General features: G+C 34.5%; 1 protein-coding gene across 2 annotated transcripts; it reads right to left on the bottom strand.

Annotated features, from left to right (window-relative positions):
- LOC107605336 (monodehydroascorbate reductase 4, peroxisomal) lies at window positions 6,386–11,173 on the bottom strand. 2 transcript variants are annotated; one of them, XM_016307190.2, is made up of 7 exons: window positions 10,827–11,173; window positions 9,975–10,026; window positions 9,399–9,479; window positions 8,693–8,811; window positions 8,224–8,443; window positions 7,939–8,057; window positions 6,386–7,352 (listed from the first exon to the last, which is right to left on the bottom strand). In XM_016307190.2, the coding sequence occupies exons 1-7, from the start codon at window positions 10,944–10,946 to the stop codon at window positions 6,621–6,623; spliced, it is 1,443 nt and encodes a 480-aa protein (XP_016162676.1). In that variant the 5' UTR covers window positions 10,947–11,173; the 3' UTR covers window positions 6,386–6,620. The 2 variants fall into 2 exon arrangements, with proteins under 2 accessions (XP_016162676.1, XP_020960631.1); XM_021104972.1 differs by lacking the exon at window positions 10,827–11,173 and adding an exon at window positions 10,350–10,810.

The following is an 11,451-nucleotide window of genomic DNA, read 5'->3' as shown; positions in this document are numbered from 1 at the left end:
TATTTATTTTTTTAATATTATTTTTATTAATTATTGTTAAGGGTAATTTGGTAAAAAAATAAAATTGAGGTAGAAAATGACGATTTTATAACGTTTTGTAACGTTGGGGATGATTTTAATAACAAAAAAGGTCGGGGACGAATTTGATTTTCACCCCAGACCTTAAGGACGATTTCAGTACTTAACCCATAAAATTTCAAAGATCTTTATATGGTCTAAAGCAATATGGACGAATGTGGTATAATCGTCTTACTGAATATGTGGCCAAAAATAGATTTAAGAATGATGATATCTGCCCATGTGTTTTTATAAAAAAAATCTGCATCTGGATTCATTATAATGCTATGTATGTTGATGTTGTAAATATCATCAGAATCCCTGAATAGATTCCAACAATTATAAAAACTCTAAAAGAAGAGTTTGGAATGAAAGATATTGAAAAGAGTAAATTTTGTCTCATCCTGCAGATCGAGCATACAAAAAATAGGATCTTTAGTCATCAAACAACATACACAGAAAAGATCTTGAAAAGATTTTATATGGATAAGCACATCCATTAAGTACCCCAATGATCGTAAGGTCTTTGGATGTGAAAAAAGAACAATTCCATCATAAAGAAGAAAATGAAGATATCCTTGGTCTTGAAGTACCATATTTCAGTGCCATTGGGGCACTAATGTATCTTGTTAATAATACACGACCTGATATATCATTTGCTATGAATTTACTAGCAAGGTATAATTCCTCTCTAATTAGAAGACATTGGAATAGAATCAAACAAATCTTTCGATATCTTCATGGAATGATTGATATGTGATTGTTTTATCCATATGAATCCAAGTCACAACTAGTTGGCCATGCAGATGAAGGATACTTGTCTGATCCACACAAAAGAAGATCTTAAATAGGATACCTATTCACATATGGTAGTACAGCTATATCATGGAGGTCCAAAAAATAGATGATTGCAGCAACATCCTCTAATCATGCTGAAATACTAGCGATACATGAAGTTAGTCGCGAGTGTTTTTGGCTCAAGAGTTTAATCCAATATATTCTATCATCATGTGGACTGGCTGGTAGAAAAATAGCTCCAACTGTTCTGTTTGAAGATAATACAGCATGCATTGTTCAACTTAAGGGTGGATACATCAAAGGTGATAGAATAAAGTATATTTTATCTCAATTTTTTTTTCACTAATGACCTTGAAAATCAAGGAACAATTGATGTCCAACAGATTTGCTCAAGCAATAATCTGACAGATTTATTTACGAAGTCACTTCCAAAATCCTCATTTGAAAGATTGGTACATCGGATTGGGATACACCAATTTCGAGATATAAAATAATGTCGGCAAGAGGGGAAGACTGTATTCTTTTTTTCTTGGTAAGATTTTTCTCCTTTTTGAGTTTTTCTTGACAAGGTTTTTAATGAGGCAGTCCCCATCATAAATGATATTGTACTCTTTTTCTTCACTAAAGTTTTTTCATTAGATTTTTCTTTAGTAAGGTTTTAATGAGGCATAATCCTAAATGGACATCCAAAGGGGAGTATTATGATATGGATGTGAATGCCCATTCAATTAATGATCTGTGACTTTGATTCATATATGAGCGGCTGAATTTTCCTATGAAAGGAATTTTCAATCCTTCTTCTTAGAGCAAAACCTCTTTATAATTTCATCCTTCTTCTTCGATTCTCACCTCCATAAAGAAGAAGCATTGAACGGCGTCCTTTAGTACAGTCTGACGACGACATTGTTTTCGAGTTGAAGGTGACAGCTTCGCGAGAACGTTGGTCAAGCAAAGAGGGCACGCCATCGCCTTGTGTGAGAGGTAGGTTACCTGTTTTTCGTTATTTTTCGAAATTGATTGTGTCCTTATCTTCTCATTATCGGGTTTCTGTGATCATTGGAAACCTATTGTTGTTATTTGTAATGTTAGGGTTGATGCGTTTGCATCATTAGTGGTTTTTCTTATGTTTTCTTCGTATTTTCGTAGGTTTCATTACATAATCTGTCTTTAATCTCATTATTTTTAAATATCATTTGCCACTTAGTATTTTCAAAGTGTTTTTAAGTAAATACAAGATTAAAGAGGTGAAAATCAAGTAGCAAAGAGAGGATAATCAAAGAGCAAGCATGGTACGTAAGAATCCAAGCCATGTAAGTAAGCTGAGGCCAGGAGTGCCACACAGGGAGCAGGGCGTGCCATGCCCTGGAATCAAGAAGCAAGGGCATGCAATGCAGCAAGGAGGCCTGCCACGCCCTATCAAGAAGCAAAGCCCTGGAGCAAGGCTGGCCATGCTGGGAGCAGGGCATGCCACACCCTGGGAGAAGAAGCAGAGGCGTTACATGCCTGAAGCCGGGCATGCCACGCCCTATGAAGGGTGCCAGGACTAACGTGTAACGCATCAAGAAGGATGTACCATGCCCATGAAGAAACAAAGTTGGCGTGCCACATGAAGAATGGGCGTGCCACACTTGAAAAGAAATCCAAACCCCTGGGAACAACCAAGCAGTGGGCGTGCCACACCCTAGGCTCAGCCCACTAAGGGCGTGCCACGTTGCTGGTGAGCGTGCCACGCCTAACCCAAAACATTAGGCCCAGTTACACACTAGTCAACTTGCGTGCCACGCCAGCTATGACTTCTCCAAAGTCCAACCTCAAGGAATTAATTTTCATTTGAAGATTGAAGAAGATTTTGTTTTGATTAGAATTGGATTCAATTTAATTCTGTTTTGATTCTTTTATTTGAATTAGAAGCTATCTCAATTATTCTGATTAAGATAGGATTTAGTTTTTGAATTTAAATTAGAGAAAACCTAAGTATAAATAAGTGAATTACATTCACAGCTAACACCTGGTTCCTTCGTCTTAGTTTTATTGTTAATTTTGCATCCACCATGAGCAATTAATTCCTCTACAAAGGGTTAAGAACTCTGTTTATGTCTCCATGAATTATTAACCTAAGTTTTCTTCTATTTTAAAGTATTGCATTGATATGTTTTATAATTGAGTGTTTCATTCTTCATCCCTAAAGGATTAGTAGTGTCGATAGGCATACTAATCCCGTTTTGAATTTGTTTGTTACTTCGACAGAACTAATATTCGAATTATGATTGAATACTCTTTCACATGACTTTTTGAATCGACTAAACATAGTGGTTTTTAAAGTGTGCAGCACCATACATGATTTGTCAATTACCCTAATTTTGAATACGTGACATATAATTTAGATTAAGACAATTTTTGAAAAGTGTGTTTTCTCATAAGATTCAATGTGAAGAACTTATCGATACAATGTAAATCCCGTCAAGGGACAAGAATTGTAGGAAAAAACTAGTTCACCTGCACCTGTTCCACCACCAATAAAACCCAAACTAGAAAGACCAACAATAAAGAGAAGAAAGGACAAGGATGAAGGACCCACTATCATAAGAACAAAGATAAAAAGAAAGTATAATCCAATTAAGTGCATGTACTGTAGAGAGGTGGGTCACAACAAGAGAACTTGCAAAAAGAAAATGCAAGAGGATGCTTAAAAAAAGGCAAAGCTAATGCAATTGCAGCTTACAGTTGTGCCACCACCAAGTGGTGCTCCTACCCCTGGTGCAGATGGTGCTCCTGTCCTTGGTGTAGATGGTGTAGCTGACACTCATCCTATTTAGACACTCCTTCTAATCCCAACAGCCAACACAGAAGAATGGACTGAAATTTCTATTAGTCAGGATGCTCAACTTCCACTAACACAACAATCACATAACTCAACCAATGATTGTCAAGTTGTCTTGTTGTATTCAGTTTCAATATCAATCTGTTGAATCTATTGAATATAACCCTACGTTGTTGAATATGAATATGTTTGTTTGTTTTAATGATGAATATTGTTTGATGCAGGCTAAAGTTAGGGATAGGCCTTTAAAACTCCATGTCATCAAGGCCAAAGCAAGAGGAAATGCCTCTTCAAAGCCTGTTGCTCCGACACCAATTACTGTATCTGTTGAAACCATCAAGAGTAGTAGCTCTGCAATGGCCAAGAAGGTTGCTAGCTTGATGACATTTGTTCCAATTCCGAAGTTCAAACCTCCCAAGAAAAAAAACAAAGCATGACTTGAAGATTTGAAGACATAATGTATAGAGCTTAGTATTTGCTATTTTGTAAGGACCAAAAGTTGCCATTTATAAACAATGTAGTAGCCGTGGTTTATTTGATAGTCTTACTTTTTATATGACCCTTTAGGTAATGGTAGCCTTTATAGAAGTACATACGGATGTTAGTCTTTTGGAGCATACTACTTTAAAGAGGATGATACTACTTTATGTTATTATCATCTTAAAACAATGTTGTTATTTCTATTTGAAACAATGGTAACTGGCAAACTATTGATTATGTTATGCTAATACTATTTCACTTCATGTTATGTGTTATTTTTGTGATCTGCTGAAATTATGGTATGGTCAAAAAAATGGTGGATGTTGAAGCTTTTGTATTACTAAATTAAGATGAACATGGTATATTAACATGTTTTTTGAAAGTTTCTTCATATACCATAAGACCCTACATTTGACAAAGTTCACAACATCCACAATTTGACCATTAATGCTTCACTTGGAACTAAATAACATACACATAATCACAATGATAACTATTAATCCAAAATACAGTTGCATCCTAAGTGCTCTAACTTCATCTTCCAAACTCATCATTTTCCATGATATGTTATGTTTTCAATCAACAAGATCACTCTTCACTTCTACATCAATTTCACCATTTTCCTTTGTACCATTTAATCCTTCATCCTCATTATTCTCAACCCACCTAAAGTAATTACAGTGGCTGTCCTTCTGCAAAAAATTAAGTTACAAAAATTTCAAAAACCCCATAGATAATCAAGAGGTTGAAGAAGACTATATTTATAACTCACCCAACATCTTGAACAAACATAGAACAATTTATCTGGATTCTCTATTGTCCCAGATTTCTTGATCATTGTCTTCAACCCACAAAAGCAGATTTGGTCCATGTTCTTCCTCCTTATCCGCAGTGAAGAGCTAGAACCATTGCTACCGTGTGACTGCGACAGTGACCGACTGCGCCCTCCAGTTATACTACCCATAATCCAGTTCAACAACAATTTTGGCCTCTGCAAAATTAATTTGTTGCTGCAACAATAATGGAATTTAAGGAGAAAAAGGGATTAGGTTGACATACTTCTTTAAATATATTTTGTCATCAATCATTGTACAATAATTTGTATTGCTGACATGTCACACTAATAGCTATATAAATAAAATTTAACGTCGTTAGTAACAGAATGGACGGAGAGTAAACGGAAGGACTAACATGATTAATTTTATATCTTTTGATGACGATTTTGATTAATTTAATCTTTCGAAAACTAATTTAAAAATCGCATAATCTTTCAAGAATTAATTTAACTATCTACTCTATTAAATAATTGAACGAAGATAAACACATGGTCAGTCATTTGAATGAGCAAGTTAATTCTTCATACATTATAATACACAGCTTTAAAATTAAATGTATTTCAATACATTTGCTAGATAGGAAAATAAAATTCATATACATGTTAATCTTTTTTCAAGTTTCTTATTTCCGCAATGTAGATTGGAATTATAGTTGCATAGTTAAATAGAAACTTTATTCATAAAATGTAGTAGCGCATAGAAATGCATTATTTATGATATAACAATTTTTTTTTTTCACGATATTTTATTGTTTGGCAGATTAAAAATTAATTTGTTGCAGATCTGAGCTCTGTTATTGACTAATAAATTGCTGCATATATAATATAAAATTTAAATTCACGATACTTGTTTAAGCGACGAGTGAATTGACTACGAGAGACGTTATACTAGATGTGATATATGTTTAGAGTGAGATGTTTTCTTGTTATTATATAAATTTTTTATTAAATTAGTAACATATTTTATAATTTTGATGTTTCAGGTTAAGTAATAAATATACGCTTCTAAAGTCTTGTACATTTCTGATTTGCAATAAATGATTTTTCAGAAGGTGTCCATAGAATGCTAAAAGAAATATTCGTTAATCCATGATCAATATCGTTTATGGTTAAAACTAATACGTTATCTAATTAATTTTGAGTTTCAATTTCTTTTTTTATTAATAAAATATCCTTAGCAAATATTTTCACAGTTTGTTTTTCACAAATCTGAAAATTCCATCTCTAATTATAAAATATGAATATGTTTGAAAGTTGAAACATATTCACAAATAATAAATTAAAAAATTTATAAGATTATATTTTTCATTTGTTGATCATCAAAAATTCAGTCTAGAAATATAGGACCAACACCAACTCCTAAGCAATAGATCATAGAAAAGAAAACACATGGATTTGATCTCTTACAAGAATATCTTCCGAAGAAGGATGGCCATTTATATTTTGCTTTCTTGGTTGTTTTGGTACAACAATAACACCGTATGCACAATGGAACTGAACAACTCTAGTCCAGTAATTCGGATACAATTACGTATGTCAAAATATCCTAAGCCTATCAATGTTACAGCTTACGAATCTGTATATAGTATATGTTGACACCCTTGAACTAATAATCTTCTCCAGAAAGGTTCACCATCTGCGGCGCTTTTTCCCATAGTAATATGCAAATGCAGCCACTGATGCAGCAAGAATAACCCCAGCCGTAGCGTGCCAAGCATATAACGGTTTCTCCAAAACTAGGTCTGTGGAGGAGGTCACCTGAATCTGTGGTGGTGACAACAACTGTTTTTGACTAACAGTAACTGCAAATGTTAAACCCTGCCTCTCCAACTCGGTTAAGTCTTCAATAGCTGGCCTAAACCTAGTGGCCTTAGCTACAGCTTCGTACTCTTCTTTAGTCCCACCCTCAAGGAATGCCCCAACAAGGTGGCCCTTGTTTACCCAGTATGCTCCGAATGTACTACCGGAAAAATCTCCGAAATAGACGACTTCTCCAATGTTGTCCCCATAAAATTGCCAAGACAATGTGAAGACTCTTGAGTAGAAAAAGGGAAGGTAATCAAATTCCTCTGTTTTACCAGGTTCCATAATAGCAGCAACAACATATCTTGCGGATTGCCGTGCTGAATCCACATGCTCAAGTCTACGAGTCTCCCCAAATGCTTTGACTGGAAATGCCGCGACATCTCCAATTGCGTAGACCGAGCTGTTGCTTGACTGCAGCTTTCCGTTTACTTTGATTCCACCTTTCTCTAAAGTAAGTTGACCTTCAAACAGACCGGTATTTGGACGTATTCCAATTCCCACTACAACCATGTCAACAGATATCTTCCTTCCATCTCTAAGATTCACTGCTGTAACCTGTAAAAAGTTAGTTAGTTAGTTATGGTTCGACTTGAACAGATGCCCCATGCAACCATGCACAATTTTGGAGTGATTCTTCTAATAATTTTCTAGGATCTAGGATATGGTTATGGTTAATTTGTTTACATTCAAAATAATAAACAAGAAGCTTACCATATATCAACACAGCAAATATTAAAAAATTGGAGAAAGTTTACCAGCAAAAAACACCAATTTTACTCAGCTTCAATTAGAGGAAGTTTTGACGCAACCAAACCTCACATATATCTTTTTTCTTTACAGTTTCAGTCTTCCATGTCACTGAAAACCTTCTGGTATCACAAACAAAAACTACAGATGTGCTACTTAGATCAAACAGCACAACTCGTTCTATCAAAAGCCAAATCTTTGTGAAGTCCATTTAGGTCGAAGAGTTTCTTTTTGTTTTCTCATAATCTTTCCTTTGGTCTTCCTATATCTATATAAATTGAATAGTGATATCCGCCAACTTATCAAATCTTCTTACTGGGCATCTTCTGAAAACTTTGTTAAATGATAAAACCATTTTATGCATGGTGAATTCCACAGATATATTTTTAAATACCTTTCCATCAGAGTCAAAATCAAATGATGACAGAACAGTTCCCTTAACGAAATTTACTCCTCTTGATTTATAATATTCTTCATAGTAGCTTGCAATCTTTGGTGTAAATAAACGAGCCACTGTAAACAAAACAGGTTTAAAAAGAATATCAGTTTTTGAAGTTATGTTTTCATTCACAAGGGTGAAAAACAAGCATCCTCTTTATTCAGTGTAACACATGCAAATTAACATAACTCTTTTAACATATTTTTTAGTTAACAGACATTCAAGTTTTAAAGTACTTACTGCAATGTGCTTCAGGGAAGACCATGGTTACGTTAATTTTATTGATCACTAAAGATGCTGCACACTCCATGCCTATGTATCCACCACCAATGACAACAGCATTCCCACCAGGAGAAGATTGCACAGCATTGACAAGCCTATTTGCATCTGCTATATTACGTAAATAGCAGACATTTTGCGCATCAGATCCACTCACACCGAATTCTTCCAGCTTCAAAGCCTAAATTCAAATTGCAAATATGTTAACAAAAATATTTCTGTAAAGAGAGAAAAGATTCTATTTGCTTCAACAGATTGGAGAATTTATCTTCAAATTTTTCTAACATTGGCATTTAGCAAGTTCACGGAGAGGACAAGTCGAAATGGTGGATAAGAAAATATGGTGCACAAATTCAAGATTAGCATGCATACTCCAAGAAAAAAAAATATTTTAAGTAGGAAATTCCCAATGGAAAATCTGTTTTAATACCCGAGCACCAGTTGCAACAATAAGAATCTTGTAACTTATGGTCTCCCCGGTTGTTGTTAATAGTGTCTTCCGCTTCACATCAGCAGACTTAACACCGGTTCCAAGTACTAATTCAATTCCTGAAAAAGGAAAGAATTAGATATTCAGGAAAGGAAACTTCTTAAACAAAAATATAGCATCGCATGATGACTGTTCTTTTCAGTAACAACAATCATTTACTGAGGAAAATACTTAGATAATTAAGACAGAAAATAACAACTATCATTTACTGAGTCAAAGATTTAGATAATTATTTAAGAGAATACAAATTTATCCCCATATATTCTCATCAACTAGGTTTATATTGTAGGTGCAACAACCTGAACAAACTCTCACAAACAAAATAGGAAAATGAACTGATATCACATGAGCCACACATAATGTTCAGAAAAGTGAAATTTAGCTTCCAAGAATATAACAACTGTCTAACATGGGTTCACTACAGGTGTCAACCACCCTAAAGGTTGCATGAGAAGATGATCAACCAAGGCAAAAAAAAATTATAGCATCAACTACCAGATTGGATCAATGTTAAACAAGACAAAACAAATGCCAGACAAGGAAAGCATTCAATACATACTATTTCAAAGGAGAAATAGGAAGTAGATTGCAAAATTACTACATGAAGGCAAAATAATCCATGTCGTGACATGAAATATATAATTACCATTTTCTTTATACCATTTTGGAGTTAGCCGTTCTTCGTTTGCACCAACACAAGTATGAAAAGATGGAAGCCGAGCAGGAGCTGTAAGTTAAAACACTATTTCAGCAACCGATCATTGCAAAAAGCCAAAAAGTTAACAGACAAAGTAAAGGAAAATACAAGACAAAGAAACGCAATGCAGAAATATGTAGCATCATCCATCTCAAAAATGAAGAATTCAAATTTCCTAAAGCATATATTGTCCTAACTTCAAATTCAATCAAGTTTACCTGCATAAATCCATTTTACATATTTTGGAAAATGCATTGATGGCACATTGTTAATCACACAAGGAGTCAAAACTAAAAGGTACAGTTATTGTTCCCTAAAAGTAAACAAAAACAGTCAAGAGACTGTGATAAAGCTTATATATTAGCCTCCTCATTACAGATAAAAAAAATTCATTTGTATTAAATCATATAAGTTTGCTGTGATATTTTTAACATAATTTTGTAGATTCAAAGGTTCAGACATATATTGTCTTGATATTGCTCTTAAAGAAATTCACAAGGAGGTTTGTATCGTGAGACTATTTACCTTCCGGAAGCAAAAATCCTTTGCTTAGTGCAGGTCTCTCATAAGGAGCAACCTGAAATAATAGGCCTTTCAGAATATTTACATATTTAGAAATGAAGGCTCACATATACTCATTACTACTTCTAAGAAAAAATGCAAGCAAATATTAATCAACAATTTCCTTACTGAATTCTGAATAAATATCAATCCAGAGGACCATCCACAAATAAACAAATAGCTATTAATACATCATTAAGAGCAATAATCCCAGCAGAAGAATATCACACTTGAGTAAACCACCAAAACATTATTGGAAAGATTACAAAAAATGGATCCAAAAGAGCTGGATCCCCTGTGTACCCCCAAAATTATGTAAGTTTGACGAAATTCTCCAACCTGAGTCAATCCAAGACAGCTGATAAGAAGTATGTATGATATCCCACCCATAAACATTTTGTCAAACTTCGATATTCTTTCGAGAGCCATGAGGAATTTTCATTCTTTCCAGGTCTATTTTGTTAGCGCCAAATCTTTAAGGTACTGATGGTTTACTCCATTCACTTCAACGAAATTACTCATAGCCGGAGGAATTACACAATCAACATGTGAGAACCAAAACCAAAGAAATTAAAGACCACAACATTTAATGGTAAAGCAATAGCAGAATGCATTCCAAGTTTACGCAACACCAAAATAAATAAATTAAATAAATAAAATATTCCATATCCACAATAGATACAAACCTAACCAAATCCATCCAGTGTGAAAGGAAACTTATAAAACGCAAAATCCATCGAAAACAATAATAATGATGATGATGACGATGATTATAATAACGAAACCATAAAAGAAGAGAAAAATTGTTAATCTCACGGGTTCGTCAGAAATAATGCAGAGTTCGCCATGAGAGACTCCTTTTTTGACGAATTCAAGAGCAGCATAGCCAGCACCCACGCCTCCGCCAAGAATCACGTAAACGAAGGCTCTTCCCATGTTCGGTTCGGTTCCCACACCGAGACTCTTGCTTCTTCTTCTTATTCTTCTTCACATATAATTATTTGAATAAATACAAATCTCTTTATCTGTATATCTATCTTGAATTCAAAGGTGCTGAATTTTTTTGGGAGCGCTTTCTTTGAAGACACTCCCAAGTCCCAACAAAACTTTTGGAAGATCTCTTTCTCTCTATTGTCTTAACACATTTGCGATATGGTGGGGGCCTCTGGATGAAGATGACAATGACAATGACAATGACAACGACGATGAGTGACAATGGGAACTGTATTTACTGTAATACCCTCACTGCCACTCTTCTGCAGCTTGGCGCAGCAGATGCCTTTGGATATGCAGAATCCTGGCCGTACATATCGTCTTTTGCGTGACTCAGGGGGGCATTTTTGGTTTAGGGAATTTAGAGCAACTGGCAAATTCTAATTGGAATCTCATTTCCATTGGAAAAAATCAATATATTCTATTATTTATTTATTATGTAATATTT

The sequence above is a fragment of the Arachis ipaensis genome, chromosome B06, assembly GCF_000816755.2.
Source record: "Arachis ipaensis cultivar K30076 chromosome B06, Araip1.1, whole genome shotgun sequence".
NCBI classification, from domain to species: Eukaryota; Viridiplantae; Streptophyta; class Magnoliopsida; order Fabales; family Fabaceae; genus Arachis; species Arachis ipaensis.
Note: the sequence above shows the minus strand (reverse complement) of the source record. Positions and strands in the feature narration are given on the sequence as shown.